The 19695-nt window shown below is 41.4% G+C and overlaps 1 protein-coding gene across 2 annotated transcripts in view; it reads right to left on the bottom strand.

Moving 5' to 3' along the window:
- Nucleotides 1-6151: 6151 nt before the first annotated feature.
- The window catches only part of sall1a (spalt-like transcription factor 1a), a 54924-nt gene continuing 41380 nt past the window's right edge, over nucleotides 6152-19695 (bottom strand). Inside the window, exons 1-3 of one of the 2 annotated variants that reach the window (XM_014980554.2) lie at nucleotides 16914-18096; nucleotides 8661-12070; nucleotides 6152-7832 (exon numbers count right to left, since the gene is read on the bottom strand). In XM_014980554.2, the coding sequence (XP_014836040.2) occupies nucleotides 7386-7832; nucleotides 8661-12070; nucleotides 16914-16986 (3930 nt within the window). In that variant the 5' untranslated portion in view covers nucleotides 16987-18096 and the 3' untranslated portion in view covers nucleotides 6152-7385. Of the gene's footprint in view, nucleotides 7833-8660; nucleotides 12071-16913; nucleotides 18097-19695 lie in introns of those variants that run through there. The other variant, XM_014980553.2, reaches the window with a different exon arrangement.

A 19695-nucleotide genomic window follows, 5' to 3' on the forward strand; every position in this document is an offset into this window, starting at 1 on the left:
ACTTTATGTCAAAGTGGATTAACTTGAATATTCAGTCATTGTTTTTGGCCTTTACTTTGATGAGTGTGGTCAGCACACAAGCTTCAACAGACTTCAATTTGAATCCTTCGTGCAAATTTCTAAGGCTTCTAGGCTGCACAGGAGCACAGATTGTATAGCATTGTTGCTTTGCAGTAAGAAAGCATGGAGTTTGTATGTTGTCCCTGTGCATGTGTGAGTTTTGTCTGAGTACTCGGGCTTCCTCCCACAGTCCAAAAATATGATTTTCTTTAGCACAGACTGCAGAGTTTGTTAGAACCGAAGGAATTACAGTAAAAATAGACCAATTACAGTAAAAATAGACCAATACTGAAAGAAAGTATTTTAGATTTCCCTACACATACAAGCAGAGTTGAAATTAAATAGTTTAGATTTTTTTTTTTTAAAAAAAAGCTAATGTCTTAGAATGGCCAAATCAAAGTCCAGATTTGCAGGCCTGTGAAAAGTATTGTAGTCTTACAAATGTCTTCCAGTTTTTATTTTTGTTACATGTTTCTTACCATTATATTTTAATACTAGGCAAAGATCAACTGAGGAAATACAAAAAAAAAACATTCAAAAAAGATGATTGCCCACCTTTGTAGAATTAACTTAACATTTTAAGAAAACTGAATATAGTTTTAAAAGATGCAAAGCTTCATACTGACATACTGACAAAAAAAAAAAAAAAACATGCAGGGATAGAGTGATGGTGTGAGTCCGTGCACTGCTTCAGGACCTGGAGATAATTAAAGGATTTCATACATGCTATTTGTGCTGAAAAGAACTCCATTGTGCAAGAATTAAAAGCAACCTGCTATGAAGAATGGACCGAAATTCCTGCCTGGTAATGTAAAGAGTTATTGGCAATAAATTGCAAATGCTTGATGACAGTTGTAATTGCCAACAGTTGCCGAACTAGCCATTAGATTTAGGGGGCAATTAAGTTTTACACAGGGTCAGGATGGTTTGGATAGCTTTTTGCCCTTAATAAATGAAACCAAATGAAAATCTGCAGTGGAGATTGATATCCAAAAAGAAAACTTTCAAAAAGGGCCCATTTGCAGATGTTTGATCAAAATGTCAAAAGTGGCAATAAAATAAAGAAAACTTTCACAGCGGAGGACCTCGGATATTTAGCCACCGTTTTAAACTTTAACTTTGATGTGGGTGGTCATTATCCACAACTCTAACAGTCTTCAATTTGAGCCTGGCAGGGCGAAGAACCTACTTTAAAATAGCTACGTTTTTGTTGCCGTAACCAAGGGTGACTGTCACCTCCCCCCCCCCCGCCCCCCACCACCACCACCACCACTTTTTTTTTTCCTGTTGTGCCCAAGGAGCCTTTTATGAGAAATTTGACAAGGTAAATATCCTTTCAGCTGTTTCACCTTATGAATAATGTACACTGGATGGGCTGCTTTCAAAAGAATAAAAAATCAACTGCTTCAGGCTTGTCCCTGCACATCAGTTGTCAACGCTAATGCGGGTGGCGGCTGCATCGCGGGCTCTTACGGCAGCGCACAGGTGCCTCTTTCACTCCCAAGCCAAAAATGACAAATTCAATAAAATCAAGCCAGATCTCCAGTTCACCTATGGAATCAAACGCACCTGACAACCAGCTGAAGGGCTTCTCCGAGCCACCCTGACATCTCATCTTGACATCCTAATATCAATACCTCATTCTGCAGCCGACGAATATATCTCTGTCTGACTAGAACGCTTTGACACTGTGAGAAAGAATATGTGTCAGAGGTTGTGGGACTCGAGGTAAGATTGTGATTAGGAAACTGAATCTCTGAGATGACATTAACAGAGAGTGTCCCCAACTGTGTGTGTGTTTAAGCCCCAGAGCAGACAGGCCGGTCTAGGGTTACCAGGCGTAATTCTGATGGTGAAAGCGCCACAATCAGCCTACTTAATCTTGAAGCTGTTCTTTAAAACCAGAGAAAGACGATCTGTCTCCATTCTACTGTACAAAACAAGGAAACATGTGATTCATCTTAAAATGGAAATACACATTAAATTAAATTTGCCTTTAGGGGCAAGCAGGACAACCCGTGACACCAGGTTTGTCTGTGATAACAAAAAAGGTGCTTGTGCTTTGTCAAAAAGGCCCAGTCTCATAAACTTCTCCTGACCTGAAAGGAACAAACTCTGGATTTCAAATTTTAAAGAATTAGCATCACAATGGCCTAAATGTCTGCCTCGCAGTAAGAGCCCAAGAAAACGGCCTTGCAATTTCAGTGGTGATGATAAACTGGGAGATACAGATAGCAGGAGCAGTGTGTTTGAGACAATTCTCCAGTGTATGCTCATTAGCATCCCAGAATGTTCCCATCCAATGACGAGCGAAACCGAGAACTGAGGCCGTTCTGCAAGCATGGGTGCCTTATTAAAGAATGACCCAAGGAACCCGGAGTTTGGTGAGTCGGGTCCGGGAAGGGCTCACATTAGGGCTCCCACCTGTTTGTCTGGGTACTCCTTTGACACAATAGGTCATGAAACGCAATATGGGCCTGTTCCACTCTTTCTCACCACACAAAAGCCAAGGAGCAGATGAACTGGAAGATAAATTAGCCTGACTGTTGGATGGTCTCCACATGACTAGCCCATAAAAATAAACCAAGCAAAGAAAAAAAAACACTAAATCTTCAGAACTTTGAAGCAGAACTTGGTTGAACAACAAAAATTACAAGCTAAGCCAATGCCAGTGTAAAAAAGTGAAACATTTTTGATACTCTTACAGTTTGATTCCTCCTCTGATGTTTTTTTGTATATTTGAGTTTTCTACTTTATTGACAGAGAGTTTGGGCTGCATGGTGGCATCGTTGTACCCCTGTTGGTCTTGCCCTGAGTTCATAATCTGGCCACAGTCAAACTAAAGAAATCGCTTTGCTCGATAACAGCTTTCTTATTTTTCACAACCTTATTTTTAAAATAAAGCAGGAAATTTTAATCTCACATCAAAAACTAAATTTAAAACTGTGATTATTTAAAAATATGTAGATCATATATTTCAGGCCTATATTCTACAGGCTGTTGCTTGTGACTGTTGCTTAGCATTTAATTAAAACCTAAAATTCAGTTTATTTGACATGTGATCAATAAAAAAAGAATTTGTAATGCAAACATATCACATATCACATATGTTACAACTCTGTTATGTACAGTACAGTTGAAGCTCTGACTACTGATTGTGAATCTTCCTCAAACTTTTGAATCCGCTTCAGCTCCTAATTTGCTCATGGGCGAGATTCTCCTTCTTGTTTATGCACCATTTTATTTCAAACTTTTTCCTTTGATTCAATTTTCCATATGCTTGAATACAGCACAGTTTAAATGGCCAGCTTCCTTGGGAATGACTTTTTGAAGTTTACCCACCTTGTAAAGGGTTACAGTTACTGTCAGGTGGTAAAGCATCAATATATCATAACATTTCTGGAATAAAAAAATGTTTTAGTGGTTTTATGTAATGCTTAAATTGTCTAAGAAGTGTTTGGTTTTTATTAGCGGTAAGGAATAATAATTAAAAAAATGCGAAAACACACTCTATGTATGATGAATCTATACGAAATATGTGTCAGACTAAAAATTCAGTTTCTAAAATTTCAGTTTTTGATTCACTCGTGTTTTGTATTTTGGCATTCACTGGTATAAAATAAAATGCTGTAAGTTGAAACAAGTGAATTTAAATGCAGTTTCAGGCAAAACTAATGGCGCTTATTATGAAGAGAGTCAAATACTTAAAGGTGACACCAAAAACAGATAGAAGAGGCTGACACTGCAGCGGATAAATCCTAGAAATGATAAAATCCCACACAGGTGTGCCGTTAAAGTGGTACACTCCTCCTTTAAGATCCATCACCTGAGTGTGACTGACAGCGTGGGCAGGTGTGTGTGGAAAGTGGCCGGCGCTTGGTTCGCCATTGTTCCCAGTAGGTCTTTGATCTCCCAGTGTTAGGCCAGAACCCCTCAGTGGGGAGCCCCGGCTGGGCCCCAGGCTACGGTTTGTATCGACTCGGGAGGCCTGACAGCACAAGGCACAGGCTGTGGGAGGGGGCATGGTGTGGGGGGGTGTACCCTTCCTGCAGCTTCATCTCCCCCTGACCTGCACACTGAAGGATGAAACAGATAATGAAACAGATTCAACTAATGCCTGAGTCAAGAAGGAGCTATTTGTTTCTTTCATTCCTGCCTTCTTCCCCCTGTATTTTACTTCTGTCAGATTCAATTTAACGCACACACACACACGCACACACACACACACACACACACACACACACACACACACACACACACACACACACACACACACACACACACATCACAAGGCCCACTGGAACTTGCTATCCAGTGCAAATGTACTTTCTTTCTTCTTTAATAACTTGGCATAACTAAACATTTTATTTTAGTTTCTTTTAACATCTGATCTGTCTATGCGTTCAAACATGATAAAGTTTTGGAGTTCTGAAACTCTTGACAAAGGGATTTCTAGTGCAAGCTGATTTCCACTGGAGATGAATGGTTTGACTTTTGCGATGCAGCAGCTGCACACACAGCTCTTACTAAAGTCCAATCCTTTAATGAACCTTTGAGTGTACAGTAAGTGCACAGGAGTGGCTTACAGCTACAGAGAGTAATGTTTCTGAGCTGATGGTTCCCATCCTCTTCAGTCACTGCAGACCATCGAGCCGTTTGGCTCAAATTAGGAAAAATAAAACTTAAGGCAAGAGTCTGAAAAGGAATCTTGCTTTGTAGATGCATGTTGGTGTGTGTGTGCCTCTGACAGTTTCATAGACTCCCAGCAGCACCAGAATAAACTGTGTGCAGGTCAGACTGGGGCAGCCCCCCCACCTCTTACTGAGCAGCGATTGTGTTTCAGTGTGTTCGCCCGGCTCTTCCTGTGGTGCTGCGTGTTGTAGAGCAAAAAGCCACTGCTGGGGAGCCACAGTGGAAGAGATCAATCGTACACATTCCTGCCACCTGAGATTCAAGTGTTTCTGTAATACTGCACAGCTCAATCGATACGTAAGCAAGGAATTGGGAGGGGAGGGAGTCCAATCCATGCTTGGTTCTGGTAGGGCTCACACAGAGGTAAAGAAGGCAGGTTTTATTGGACGTTTCTGCTCCACTCTGGAACCTGACATTTGTTGAAGTTCATGTTTTTGATGCAATAATTATTTTAAACTAAAATATACCGGATTATTTATGTATTTATCAATGTAATAAGTTTCTTTAAAAATATTTTACAATAATCACTTTTATTCCGTTGTAGTTCAAATATGAGCTATATGAAAAAAAATTAAACAAAGCTCGCAGAGAGGAAGTATTTGTCCTAATTAGGCAGGAATGTGGATCAGTTTTGTTTTTCTTTCTGTCTTTGAAGGAATCTCTCAGGAAGCCGACGCGCTGCGCCAACACAGCTCAGGGGAACACATGTGACTGTTAAAAAGAAAGCGGGCGCTGTGGGCAAGGATCATTTAGCTTCAACGTCTTGAAATCTAAAACGTAAATATTGGGGGATTTTTTTTTTTTTTTTGGCGGGAGGTGCGGGGTTGGGGGGCGAGGTTTCGAGAAGAGGAAAGGGAAAGAGAGGAGGGAGCGCGCCGAGGATGCTGGACTGGGGAGAAACGAGCAGATCCTGCGCTGCAGGATGTGCAGCGATGTGTTAAATTGAATGCAGCTGGAGGATTCTTTTTTTTTTTTTTTTAGGTAAGTCAAAAAAAAAATTAAACAATCGGAAATTTGGCGTCGTGATAGCGCTCATTGCGCCGGATTTTTGTCGAATTAAGAAAAAAAAAAAAGCAGAAGAAACGCAATTAGTTTCAGCTCCGAAATACAAGCCTTCAAAATGTATTAATGCTTAAGCTAAAGAAATTGCTTTGCTCGATTTTTTTCTTCCTTTTTTGAAATTTACATCAGAACCTTATTTTTAAATTAAAGTGGGAAACTTTAATCTCACATCAAAAAATAAATTCAAAACCGCGATTATTTAAAAATATGAAGCTCAAAAGATATTTCAAGTTTAATAATAAATTGAATGAATGCGGAAAAATGGAAAAAAAACGAGAATGCATTTATTTTTTTCTTTCCAAAGGGCGAATAAAAGCACACAAACACACACAAGATGTTTCTTTTGGAAAACTGATGTATTTGATTATTAGAGTAAAGAATTACAGTATCTTAGTTGTTAGTAGGTATTAAAGTGTAGAGAAACTGGACCCATAAAGATCTTCCAACTTTCCAAGAAAGTGCATGTAACAGTCCGAAGGTTGTCATACCCAATATATATTTATATTTATAAAAACGCTCTCAGTTTGTATCCCCTACCCACCCATTTCTGGCCGTGATGGACTTCTCATGTGATCAGTATGTACATTATCCCACAAAGGAAGTTGCATTTCCAAATCTGAATGTATTTACAGAAGCTTCAACACATGACTTTGCACTTGATGACATAGGGAGGATGCTGGGACATAGCAGCAATGTGGAAATCCAGCTGAGAAACTAAAGGAGAGTCCGTCTCGACTGATTGGCTGCCACAGCTCCAAATAAAATAAACCCGACAGAATATTCCCCCTCTGTGTAAACGTCTTGCTCCCCTCAAGACAAGAGCAACAAAAAGGAAAAAAAAAAGAGAGAGAAGGAAAAAATGTAAGTAAACAGAAAAATGAAAAGTAAAATAGCCAGGGACTGTAACAATAAAACAAGTTAACACTAAAGAAACTCGTGAAATGTAGCAAACTTTAATATTTTGTCTTCTTTAAATAAGATAAAGGTAAATAACAACTAGAAAATAGGAACTACCACATCATTTTGTCCCTTGCTTGAATGTCATTGTTTTGTCTCGAAAAGGGGAAGGGAAACACACAGATGTTAGACCATCTACAGGAGATCAGTGTACATTATTTACAGAACGTTTGTTTTATTACAGGGCTAATGTATCACATGAACACAGACAGCTCAGTTATAGCTACTACAGACAGAAAATAACTTAATGCCAAGGTTAGGTTATCCAACCAGATTTTCTAAGTCTCCGAAGCGCATATTTAAAGCACCCATACATACCCATTCTGGTTTTAAAAATAAACAAACCCTAACTGTTAATGTTTCCACTTGTTTTCAAGCAAGGTTATAATCACTAATAAATAAGCTCCGTAAAACTATAACATGTACATTGTACAAAAAAAGCAACTTGTCTTCACACGAGTGTTCGTAAAGATTCAATGGTGAGCAAAGCAGTTCAGTTGATTTTTATCCTCGTCTTGTTTTCTTCCGGTCTCCTCTTCTCCATGTGTACACATATGTTCACGGTGCCTAGAGGCACCTCTGCGTGTCTGTGCCCAACATGGGAGCATTGCAGTCTAATTGGTGACAATCTCTTTATTGTCCTCCATGAAGCGTGTGAACCGGAAGTGGGACCCGTTCTCTGTGTTGGCCATTTTCTCGAGGCCGGCGAGAGCGGCATTGGGCTCTGCACTGTGCAGCTTGTCCAGGCTGCCTGTGAGGCCGCCTATCGGAGAGCTGCCCCCGTTCCCCACTCCGCCCGACAGAGGTGGGATGCCTCCATTCTGGATGACAGAGATTTCATTTGTCTTCATCGCCAGCCCATTGGAAAAGGCCGCAGCGTACTGGTTCCAGAAGCTAGCCGGATCTCCGTTGCTCGCTTGATGCCTTGATGCCATGTCTTTCTGAAAGATTTCAGGGAACTTGACTGGGTTTGTGCCCAAGAAGGCCATTGGTCCGTCCACAGAGAGCCTGCGGCCACGTCTGGCAGGAGCACTGTTCCACATGTGTGTGCCCATGTGGACCTATGCAGGTGGAGAGGGAGGAGGGAATAAAAGGAACAGAAGGAGGGGAGGACAGACACAGAAAGGGATGAAAATTAGTGTTGTTTACAATCTTGGCCACAGGAGCTGCACATGAGATGATGCAATGGAAAAAAATAATCATAATGCTTGACGGTATTTAAATGGCTTCACACCCAGGGAGCTGCAGCCTGGTTAGCTGCCTTTGCTGTGTGAGGTACCAACAGGCTGTAAACATCTTATTTTGGCAAGACTGACCCATAGTGTTTAATCTTAACTTTAATTTGCTCATCTCACGGAAACCTACCCAGTTTGTGCCAAATTATACTGTCTATTTGTATTACTTCAGACAACAATACATGTGGCGTTTCACATCTGTTGATACCGTGTTTTCATAAACACTTCTTCCTCTTCATAATCCGTAAATACAACTTTTTTAAAATTGTATTTTAAAAATTATTTTATTTACAACTAAAACATAGCTAAAGAACTAAAGCTAAAGATGAATATATATTTCTGAAAATGAAATCTTAGAAGCTAACTTGGAAGTAAATTTTGTTTGAGACCAGAATTTGGCACTAAAATGTTTTTTTTTTATGTTCACTGCACACTAGTTACAAGTTTCTGTTGATCATTGAGCAGATGCTTTTCTGACTGAGCATGTGACTTTCCCTGTGGAAAAACACAGTCTGACCTAGATCACTGTTATAACTAACTCTGTGCACTTATCTCATATTTAGTTCATCACATTCAACTTCAACTTATATGACAAGTGGAGTACAACTAACCAGAAGGCCTAGCAGTGTATTTCTTATTTTCTTTTTAATTTACCTTGAGGTTTCCTTTGGTGGTGAAAGCCCGACCACAGATGCTGCAAGCAAATGGTTTTTCCCCCGTGTGGGTTCTCTCATGGATTTGTAGGGCACTAGATGAGGAGAAACACTTCCCACAGGTGTTGCAGAAATGTTGTTTTGGAGTCCTGCGTGGCGGAGCTGCAGAGAGCACCGGGGAGGTGGATGCAGATGACGTGACTAAGCCTGGGGTGACGTCCTTGTTCTCTTGATGGAGGCTGTGGAGGAAGCCATTGACCTCAGGTTTGCTGAGAGACCCAACAGAGAGGAGAGAAGGAGTTGGGCTAGAGGACAGGCTGGTGTTTGAGGGCTCGAAGAGCTGGGAGGGCAGGTCTCTCATTTGATGAGTTAACATGTGCTGCTTGAGGTTACCCTTGGTGGAAAAACCTCTGTTACAAGCCGTGCAAATAAATGGTCGCTCTTTGGTATGGCTTCGATAGTGAATGTCCAAGGCACTCTGACAAGCAAAGGTTTTTCCACAGATGTCACAAGATGTGTTTTTGATGGTGCTACGCTCACGGAAGGGAAATATCATGCCCAGAGGGTCTTTTGAGGGATTGACAGATGTCAGATCTAGGGCTCCGATGTTGGAGGGGTGAGAGTGCAGGAGGCTTGCACTGGTGTGGTCCATACATAAGGCCCTCTGGTGCCTTTCTTCAAGGCTGGGAGATTTGCGTGCTTGTGGCTGCATGCTAGTGGGGGATGGCGCCTGCATGGAGGAGGTAGATTCTGACACAGCTGGACTCCCGGCACTTTGGCTTTCAACATCCCCTCCGAGAGATGAGGAGTCATTGGTGAGGCAATCCCCCTCAACAAAGCCATTTGCACTAAGCTTCAACTGACCGGTTGGAACCTCTTCCATTTCATTACTCTGAGAATTTTCTTGACCACTTTTCTCCTGCCCCTCTTGGTTTCCCATTTCATGGGGAGTTGGTGAGTTACACAAACTGTCTTGGGAAGCATCAACTGACCTGGGTGTGTCTGGCACACTGCTATCTGGGCCTTCTTCCATACCCTCCAAGTTGTCATCAGAGAAATTGTCAAGATCATCAAAGTTTCTCTCCTCGAATGAGCCAGTATCAGATGCCATGGACTCTGGATAACTCTCTGGCAGAGGGGTGTTGGGGATCTGCCCACCCATATGCATGCGAATATGTTGCTGTAGAACCACGGCATTTGTGAACTTTTTCTGACAAATGGGGCAGGAGTGTTGAACTCTTAGAGGAGGCATAGCCCTGTGAACACTGTAGTGAGTCTTTAGATTTCCCTTGGTGGTGAATGCTCTGCCGCAAATTTTACACTTAAACGGCCTCTCCCCTGTGTGAGTGCGATAGTGCATTTTTAGAGCACTCTGGCAGCTCAGCACCCGGTGGCAGATGACACATTCGTTTGGGTCTGTCACCTTCCTGTCAATGTTTTCCACAAGCTGCTGAAGTTTGGAGGTCTCTGACCCCTGGAGAGGATCCAAGATACCTCCAAAAGGAAACTTAGCTTTGAACTGATCAGTCAAAAGAGGCATGAGTGGGTTGGTCATCATGGGTGGGCTGTTAGAAGTTGTATATTCTGCAGTACTCTCTGATGCAGAGCTCACATTTGTCATTAAGACTGATGAGTGGCTTCTTTCTTCAGTTTTTCCATTTGAGGTAGGCAAAGTTGCACCTTCACCCTCTTCAGACACATTATTGTTACTTTTATCTAAAAGCTCAGTTACACCTGAGTCATTCTTTGCAGTAACAGAAGGGCTAGCTATGGCTATAGAATGATCTTCCTTTTTGATGAAATGGGGCAAGCTCGGCATAGTTGGTGGAAGAAGCATACCAACTGAGGTGGTCAGAGTGGGTAAAACTGGTTTACTGTCAAGCCAGCTGGTAACAGGTTTCTCAGGTGGCATGGACATACCATATGGTATACCAGTACTTGTTGGTATGTTGTCTAGATGCTCAGGGACAGGATACGGGTTCATCTGGATATGAGGGTATTTTTCTTTATGACGCTGGAAATGCACCTTCAGGTTACCTCGGGTGGAGAAGCGATTACCACAGATATTACACTTGTATGGTCTCTCACCAGTGTGAGAGCGAAGATGGATTTGCAAGGCACTATCACTTCCAAATACCTTGCCACAAAACCTGCACTTATGTTTGAAGAAAGCCTCATCGGAGCTAGTTTTGTGTTCAAATGAAGTTACATTTGGTGGCTTGCCTTTTCTCTGTTGGGCTAGAACAGCTAGAGAGTTTAGGTCCTCAACGGTGGTTCCAACACTGGGCAGAGAGCTTGAGAACATGGGGTTTCCAGGTGGGGGCTGAGGTAGAAGGGGATTCACTGCAGAACTTAGCAAGCTACCTATTCCAAATGCTGGCGTTGATGTTTTAGGAAGCGAGGAGTTACTTAGCTGAGAGTGGAGGCTACTCATAACACTAGGCCTCTTGTCAGAGGACTGAGGATTGACTGTTGATGGTCCCAGTGTCGTAACACTCTGAGATGTCTCACTACTGCTTGGGTTGGGCTGAGGTAGCTGCGCTGCTGCAGCCAGCTGTTTTAGGCTACTAATGCTGGCTGACTGACTTGCCAGGTTCTGCGCGAGGCCTGCGGCTGCAGCCAGCTGTTGAGAGAGATGTGAGCTGAGTGTGGTCAGTGGGCTGGCAGCAGGCCCCATTGTGCCTGGAGCAGAAGTTGGGGGTACCTGCATTTCTGGGGACTGAGAAGCTAATAGTAGTATTTGATGACGAATTTGCTCTATGAGCTGCAGCTGGTGGATCTGCTGCTGTTGCAGGGCTAAAAGCTGCTCCATTAGGGCTGGCACAGCCACCCTGGGCCCTCCAGTGGACCTGTTCTCTTGGGAGAATTGAGCCACGGCCACCTTAGTGCTCTGCAGATTTTCAATTATGACATTGCTGTTGATCATAGAGAAGTTTCCCAGTTCAGTGAGGTTACTGACCTGAGGTAGTGAGGCAGAGATTGCTGAAGTACCTACTGCAGGGCCAGCGGTGCCCCTCCCTGCATGGCCACTGACTGTATCAATAGAGCTCCCACTCTCTATTTGACCGCCTTCCTCTTCGTGGCCACTGCTCATTCCGGAAACATCCACATCCATGGATTCGTCTTTTTCAAGGATGTTGGGCTCCAAAAGGTCACTGCACTCTGTTTGATCAGTGTTATTAGCTGTGTCATTCATCTGGTCATCAGGATTATGGGAAGGAGACCCGGGTGAGAAACTTCCAGCAGGGGAGGCAGGATTTTCATTCACTATCAAAACTAACTGATTCTTAGTGCAATTTTTCTGGTGTTCCTCGAGATCTGAAAGTTCAAAGAACTCAGCGCAACATCTGCTGCAGACATGGGCGTCTGACTCCTTGCAGGGGGGGTCCTCGGAGCAAAGTTCCGTGTCCCCTGAAAAATAGGAAACAGAGGATTAGTGATTAGAGATATTTTACAGCTGAAAAAGCAGCTTTATCTTGTCAGCTTCCATTGTTGTTAATCTTAAGTTAATCAGTTTTACACTTATCCTTTTGAAGTGCTCACAAAAACAATGATTCTAAGACAACAATAAGCCAAGAAAATAAAAAAAATGCTTTATTCAACACAGTAACCTCAGAAACATGATGAGCCGAGATATAAAATCAATAGGAGCTATGCAAATATTGTTTAAAAGAGATCTTTAGAGATGTGCGTATGAGTTTCATCAGGCCCGCAGAAGGTAATCATTTTCTTCAGATAATCCATCAAAATATTAAACAGAGTGAAGCGAGGACATTGGTTCTTAATGAAATTTCATAGAAAAGCATTGATTTCCTATAACTCATGCCCTTCAAAGTCTTCTTGTCCATTCGGTGAAAGAAAAAAGCATTTGAGGACTTATTAGACTTTCAATATGCTGTCAACTTTGCTCATTTTTAGCCAACTATGGGCAACTTGGACAGGTTATCCATGTCACTAATTTGTTTTCACCATCCCCGCAGTCACAGTGAGGCAAAAACAACACAGACTTGTGGCGCCCAGATTCGTTTACACCAACTAGAATATATATAACATATAAAGCCATGACTGAATAATAAAAAAAATCTGACAAATTTGCTGTAGAAAAAAACAGCAATTTACTGAAAATGGAAAAACAGAAAAAGTCTGAAAAAGTTTACAGAATTTTAAAAAGTGTGTTTTATCACATAGAGGGCTAGCACTGCATATTCTAGTCTGCATCACAAACTTGCCAAAACTGACCAACAGGACAAGGCAGCTCAATGAACAAGCATTGCAGACACAAACTTCTGCTTTTACTCAGACAATCATTTAAAAGCTATGTCTCTAACTGGCATGCACACAGAAACAGGTTTTCTAAATATTCCTTTTTATTAAAACATGATAATTCAGATAGTGAAAAGGGAAGACAACACCCTGGCCCCAGAACAACTGCTGCGCCCCAGACTTTCCTCATTCACGTCCCTCTTTGTCACACTAAAATCTTGCTATTTAACATACAAGTTGATTTACAAATTGCATTTCTCTATGAATCCCTTTCATTGTGGCTCCGGCCCCTCAAAACACTTTCATCAGCGCCAAGAATTCATTTGCAAATGAAACCCAGAGGAGCGCAGCCCTGCCCCACAGAGAGACAGGATGCCTTCCCATTGTTCGCGCAGCATGGGAGCGGCGGGGATCGTCGGCGCAGCCTGGCCCTCTGCTCATCCCAGTCGACTCAAAGCAGATCCTGTTTAATTCAGGGATTATCTCCCTCAATGTTTCTCCGCTCAGAGACACTGGATAACGCAAAGTTGCCATGACAGTAAACCCCGGCCCTCACACCACCAAACCATGCAAACACGGAAGATTCAACTTTAATGATAACTTTTCATGTTAAATCCCCCCTTCCACCCACCCGCCGACCTACAATCAGTGTTAAATTTTAAAGAAAAAAAAAAAACTGTGTGTGTGAGTGTGTGTGTATACGCGTGTGTAAAGACTACAAAAATTAAAAAAAGACGTATCTTTTTTTCCCCCCTCCACTTTACACAAATGGAGAGTGACAAAAATGGAAAAATACACAGGAATTTGGAATACACTCAAAAAGAAAAAAAAATATTAAGTATTAATTAATTATTAATTTCTTTGGAGAAATGCGAGATTAATCTTAAATAAACGATGTCTTTTTGAGTTAAAGCGTGTGTTGTCTAAAAGAAAATACTACAATAAAATACTACCAAGATACCTTGTTGAAAAACAGAATATTTGAAACAAACTTTCACTTTAAAATAAAAAAGCATGCAATACATTTATAGTTATCTTCCTAATTTCAAATATGTCAAAAATATGATTAAAAAGTTTTAATGCAAATCCAATAAAACGTTTGCTTTAAGATCAAGTAAAAAAATAAAGCAAATTTAAAATTGGCCATTTGTCACGTTACTAATTAAGCCACTATTAAACAGTACTCGTATTTGACTAATACTGCAATGGTTGGTCTCATCTTGCCTTGTTCAGAGTTAAGTTAAAACAACGACATCAGAAAACAGTAATGATATTTTTACAAGCCAAAAGAATATTGTTTACATCAGTAACTTCCCGGAACTGCAAATCTGATCTTCAAACTCTGCCATATTTTACTTGATGACCAAAGACGGATCAAATCTGAGTCAATTCATCACCACAAATCCACTGACCACATAAGACAAGTATAACCAACAACGCAGATGCTAGCATTAGGCTTAAGTCCCAGAATAGCAAGGATTAACTTCGAATTAAAATTAAGATAAAGTCAAGTAGGTATGAAGGATTGTGCAAAATGTCTATAGAGTTTGTGCACAAAGAAAGGGTGCAACACTAAAAGGAGTTAGAAAAGATGAAGAGTCGGAGGACAGAGTTTGAAAAGCAAGGATTAGTTGAAAAATTTAAAGGCGAGCTTTGAAAGATCCTACGTTATTTTTTCGCAGGGGGCCTCTGTGAGCTTCCTGACACTTGTAACTTCAGAGGGGTTTCTGTTCACGTCGTCTCCAGCCCACAGAACACTGGATAGGGTTCCACTAAAAGCTGCCGAAGGTCCAGGAAGAGACTCACATCTCAGAAGCTCTGCCCCGGTGACACGATTAAAACTTAAGGGGAGGGAAAGACACAAAGCAAGTCCTTCATGCTACACCTAGACTCACACCACATAAACACTGGCAGGTTGACAAGCAACTGCACTCTGTCTTTGAAGGGAACAACAGTGTTCCCTTCAAAGAGAAGACTGCCTACCCAGTCTTCTCTTCCAGGGGGGTCCACTCTGATAGGGCGCAAGGGGATGGACACGACATTGATAAGGCCTCGCAGTCACACACCACACACTTAAATAAAAAGTCGAGGCCTTGCTGGGCCGCCTGCAGCTCCGATCAGCACGCTCAATGACAGGGCTGAGAGGAACACACTGGGCCCTGAACTCTGATCACCTCCACACAGAGGGGCCACTGGCAAAGGTTAAAACAGCTCGACATCCCACCCTCCGCGGCTCTCATGCCCGACCTCCCAGGCAACTGCAGCGCCCTCAGCATCACAACTCTCTGTTTCACTTCCGCATCGCACAGCTCTCACAAAACTCTTTCAATAACACTGGCACTGTCTCAGCGAAGGATTTCTAAACTCACACAGACGACGTCTACGTGTTGTGTTATTGGACAATTACACACATATGGGACACTTGTATTTACTTCTACATGCAAAATAGCCGGGAATATGCTTGAGTGGAAAAAAGTTGACTTCTTAAGTTATTGAAATTGAGGAGAATGTACACAACACTCAGAGATTTACTTTTAAGTATTGCATGAACTAGCATGCCCCCTCCCAGAAAAAAAAAAAAAAAATAATACATGAACTGGACTGCAAAAGTGCTTGTACGTTTCGTTCTCAAGAAATAATTAAGCACTATTTTGTTACATTTAGGAAAAAATATTTACAATGTGTGTGTTACATTTGAAGGCCTTAAATAGGACCTGAGTAAGATCAGATGTATCTTTTATTTTTATTTACTGCATCTTATTTTTTTATTCTCATATAGTGTTGTGAACTCCTCAGCAAACCAGAGTAAGGAGTGAAAATATTTCAAGCAGACATTTGATTAATATACATTAACTTTTATTTTTAGAAGAAAAACAGAAGATTTTCTCTTTTCTTAGTACTGAGCGCTCGGTATTATGTGTGACTAAACAAAACACACGTCATGTAAGTTATCTAACGTCCTTATCAATATCATAGTTTCATTCATGTATTTCTTTAACTCTGAAAACCTTGCAAAAATGTGATCAACTCCAGGTTCTATGCCATTTTCCTATAGCTCCAAAAACACTGAGAGCCTCGGTTCCTATGCAGTCGCACTTTCGAATGTCACTTTGTGCAAACTCGTCCCTCATTTTAGGAGCAAAAACCAAACATAAAGGATTCACACGCCGCATGCAAATACACAACTTTGAAAGTGAAATGGTGTTTGTAGGCAGAAGAAATAAAATGACTACCTTATCTGTGGCCGGCGCTGATTTACATCAAGAAATATAAAAAAAAAAGAAAGAAAAAAAAGAGGGCTGCACTTTGGAGTGTGCGCATTTCATCCAGTGTGAGGCTGAACTTTTAGTTTTTGCGCAAAAAATTGTAAGGATGAGTCAATCCTTTCAGAAGGTGAAAAACAAAGTGGAAAAAGTATTTTATTATCTTTCTCTCTTTTTTGACCACATTGTGGATGTTTTAATCCGTCTGACTCGCGTAAATAAAGCGCAGACATGTAAAGAGACAAGGAGCAATTTGTTATTGTGACTTTCCTTAAAAGAGCGGAAACGCCGAGAGCGCTTCGTCTTTATAGTGCAGGACTGAAGCCGGGGGAGCGGGGTCCCGGTCGGAGAGACAGGGTGGTCCGTGTCGGCGCACGGAGGGGAGTCCAGCAAACACTGCGCCCGGCGTGAGTTTTTATTTTATTTTAATTTATTTTAATTCAGATGCAGATATATTTTAAAACTTAAAGAACGCAAACGTTCAGACATGTGTAAATTCTGTTTACTTTCTAAATTATTTTAAGTTTGTTTAGTACAGATGAGTGATTATGAAAGTGATTAAAATCTTATTTGCCAAAATAAGAAAAAAAAGTGATTTAAGAAAATATCAAAGTTCTGTTAGAAGTCAAAGATAGATTTTTAACTTTAAAGATCAGCTTTCCCGTCAAGTTTCTATAAAACACGGTTAAAAAGTGGGCGCACTCGTACAGAAGCAGGGGCAGACTCACCATTGTGCTCCGGTAAAGGCAGATGAGGGTCGGACTGGAAGTGTTGCGGCTTCGCTTGTTTCCTCCGCGACATGCTGGCTGGCACATCAGCAGGCAAAGAATAAAAAAATGACTACAAAACCTCCTCAAAAATTACGTAAATCGAGCCCATCCACCGCGCATGTGCCCCGTTATGATTATCAATAATGCTGTGCGATTAATCATACGGAGGTGGTGGAGGGCTGGAGGGGGGGCTTCTTTGAAAGGCGATTGGCACCTCGCCAGCCCCCCTCCTATTCAAATGAAGTCTCTTTAATCAATTAGCTCCTGATTTGCTGGGGACTCTTGTCTCTCTCTCAGCTCCCACCCAATGAGTTGATCCGTACGGGAAAGAAAGGCTGGCTTTTCCAAACTCCCTTTGGATACGGTTTAACCCCTTCTGTGAGCCAAGCCAGGGGCTTATCTGGACTACTACAGGGGAATGTCAGCTTCTCGAGTCCATTCCTGCGGCCGGATCTTTTGGTCGTTCACGCAGATTCAGCAGCGATCAGTTTGGATAGATGCGCACCGCAGCCTCTCCGCCGTTCTCTCGGCAAACTTTCTTCTCTCTCTCTCTTTCTCTTTCTCTCACTTTGCAGCGCTCTGGCATAAAGATGGTTGGGATTCGGGTTCTTGTTACGTTGAACACCAAACTGCCTGGAGAGTTTCGTGTGCCAAGAAAAAAACAAAACAAAACAAAACAAAAACATTAAAGAAAAAAAAAGAAAAAAGAAAGAAAAACCGGCATAAACGTCCCACGCGAAAAGACGCGTTCCTTTAAAAGTCCACGCTGCTGATTCGGGACATCCAAAAACAAAACAGCGTTTTATTAGATTATTATTTGCAGAAAGGGAGTTACTTAACTAACACGTTTTCATCATGCACAGCGCTCTGCGAATAAACAAACTTTGAGGGCCCGTGAAGCGGCAGCGGGACGAACTCGGAGCCCGGCCCATCGAGGACGTGATTGGTTACCGGGCTATTCAGTCACTCCGCCACTCACCTCCACCTCCTTCTAACATCCTCTCCTTTTTTCCCTTCGCTCTCTCTCTCTCTCTTTCGCTCTACCTTCCTCTCTCTACCTCCTCCCTCCTCCTCTCTCTCTCTCTCTCTCTGATTTCGCGCAGCAGATCCAAAAGTGCAGTGCACGCCGGGGTGTTGAGAGGAGCGCAGAGAGCGAAGACTTTTCATCCGAATTAAGAGAGATACAGCTTTTAATTTTAGAGCGCAGCAAATTTTTTTTTTTACGAGAATGCACTTAAGACGTGCATATCCATTCAGTTATGAAAAATATTAATAAAAACTTGGTGTTTGCTTGAAATTGTCAGTTTATCTGACTACTTTTCCTTATGATAAATTGGATATTTTTAATTGCTGAGATAATAAATGTATAACTTACATAAATATCAAATTATTATTATTATTATTATTATTATTATTATTATTATTATTATTATGTTACAAGGGGGCAAGAGGTCCCAGAGGGGCCTTCACGTGAGCGCTGAGTCAAGCAGATTTATTACCTGAAAAAGATAAACGAAGCTCTCAGTTGCGGGCTGATCTTGAGAAATGAAGATAATAACGTTACTATAGGTGATGCCTCGGATGCCATTATTTTTCCCTGAATATTTAAAGAGGAGCTGCAGGCTATAGATGGATCTGGTCCACTCTTGTGTCAGCTATCTTTTAGTTTCGACTAGCCTCACTATTTACTTATTCATGGGAGTAAAAATGGAGAGAGAGGAAGAGGGGAAAATCAGATACTTCTGATGGCCCTGAGAGATCTTCTTCTTTTTTTTTCTTTTTTTTTTTTTTTTTTGCTTGATCGCAAATAATTAAAAATCATTCAAGTCTGAATTTAGACATATTTTCACTTCTGAAGGACGGCAGCTAAATTTAATTTTAAGCTGTGTCCACCTGAATCAGAGATGCGCACATCAATGGGTGCAACGGCAATTATGAGCTGCGAAACTTTAAAATGTTGCAGGAGTGAAGGAAAAAAAAAAGAGGTGGAGGTGATGTGGGGGGTAGATCTGCAATATTGTAATGTCCCGGGCGGGAAAATCAATGGCCAGTTAATTGATGTGAGTGTTGGTGTGAGATTGTAAACAGGGTGATTTGCAGCCCAGGCGAGCGGCAGACATTTTAAAAGGAGATTCTCTCAGGACGCAGAGGATACAGTGTTAACAGCCACGGTGGGGGCGGGTGACAGTTTGGAGGGGCAGACAGTGAAAAAGTTTCAAAACATTTGCCTATTTGTCTAAATAATAATAATAAAAAAAACATATATAATATTTTATTGTTTATTGTTTCCTGAAATATTGCAATAAAACTCTACCGCAGAACAAACTCAGAAGGAATCAAAAGAAATACGCGCTTCTTCAATCGAATAAAAAAAAATAATAATTATATTTCAAATATCAATATTTATAATAATAATAACAATAAATATACAAGAAATTAATTTCGATTTTTAAATAATAATTATGTAATTATTAAACTGTTCAATTTAATCCACCTATGTTTCATTCCACCAGTTGCCGCTCCTTAAAAAAAAAAAAAAAAAAAAAAATCTTACTGACGCCAGAAAGCTTTGCGCACTGTCTGTCACGCGCAATCAATAGTGCGCGCTCCATATCAGATCAGGTCTGGGCCCGCGCGCCATCATTCACCATTATCACTGACACGTCATGATTGATCATATATGGCTCAGGAACAGCGGCGCGTTTGAGCGCATAATGCGGTAGTTAAAGCGGTGGATTCT

This window comes from Poecilia mexicana, unplaced genomic scaffold, assembly GCF_051168715.1.
Source record: "Poecilia mexicana isolate PSO_F unplaced genomic scaffold, ASM5116871v1 scaffold_3, whole genome shotgun sequence".
Lineage (NCBI taxonomy): Eukaryota > Metazoa > Chordata > Actinopteri > Cyprinodontiformes > Poeciliidae > Poecilia > Poecilia mexicana.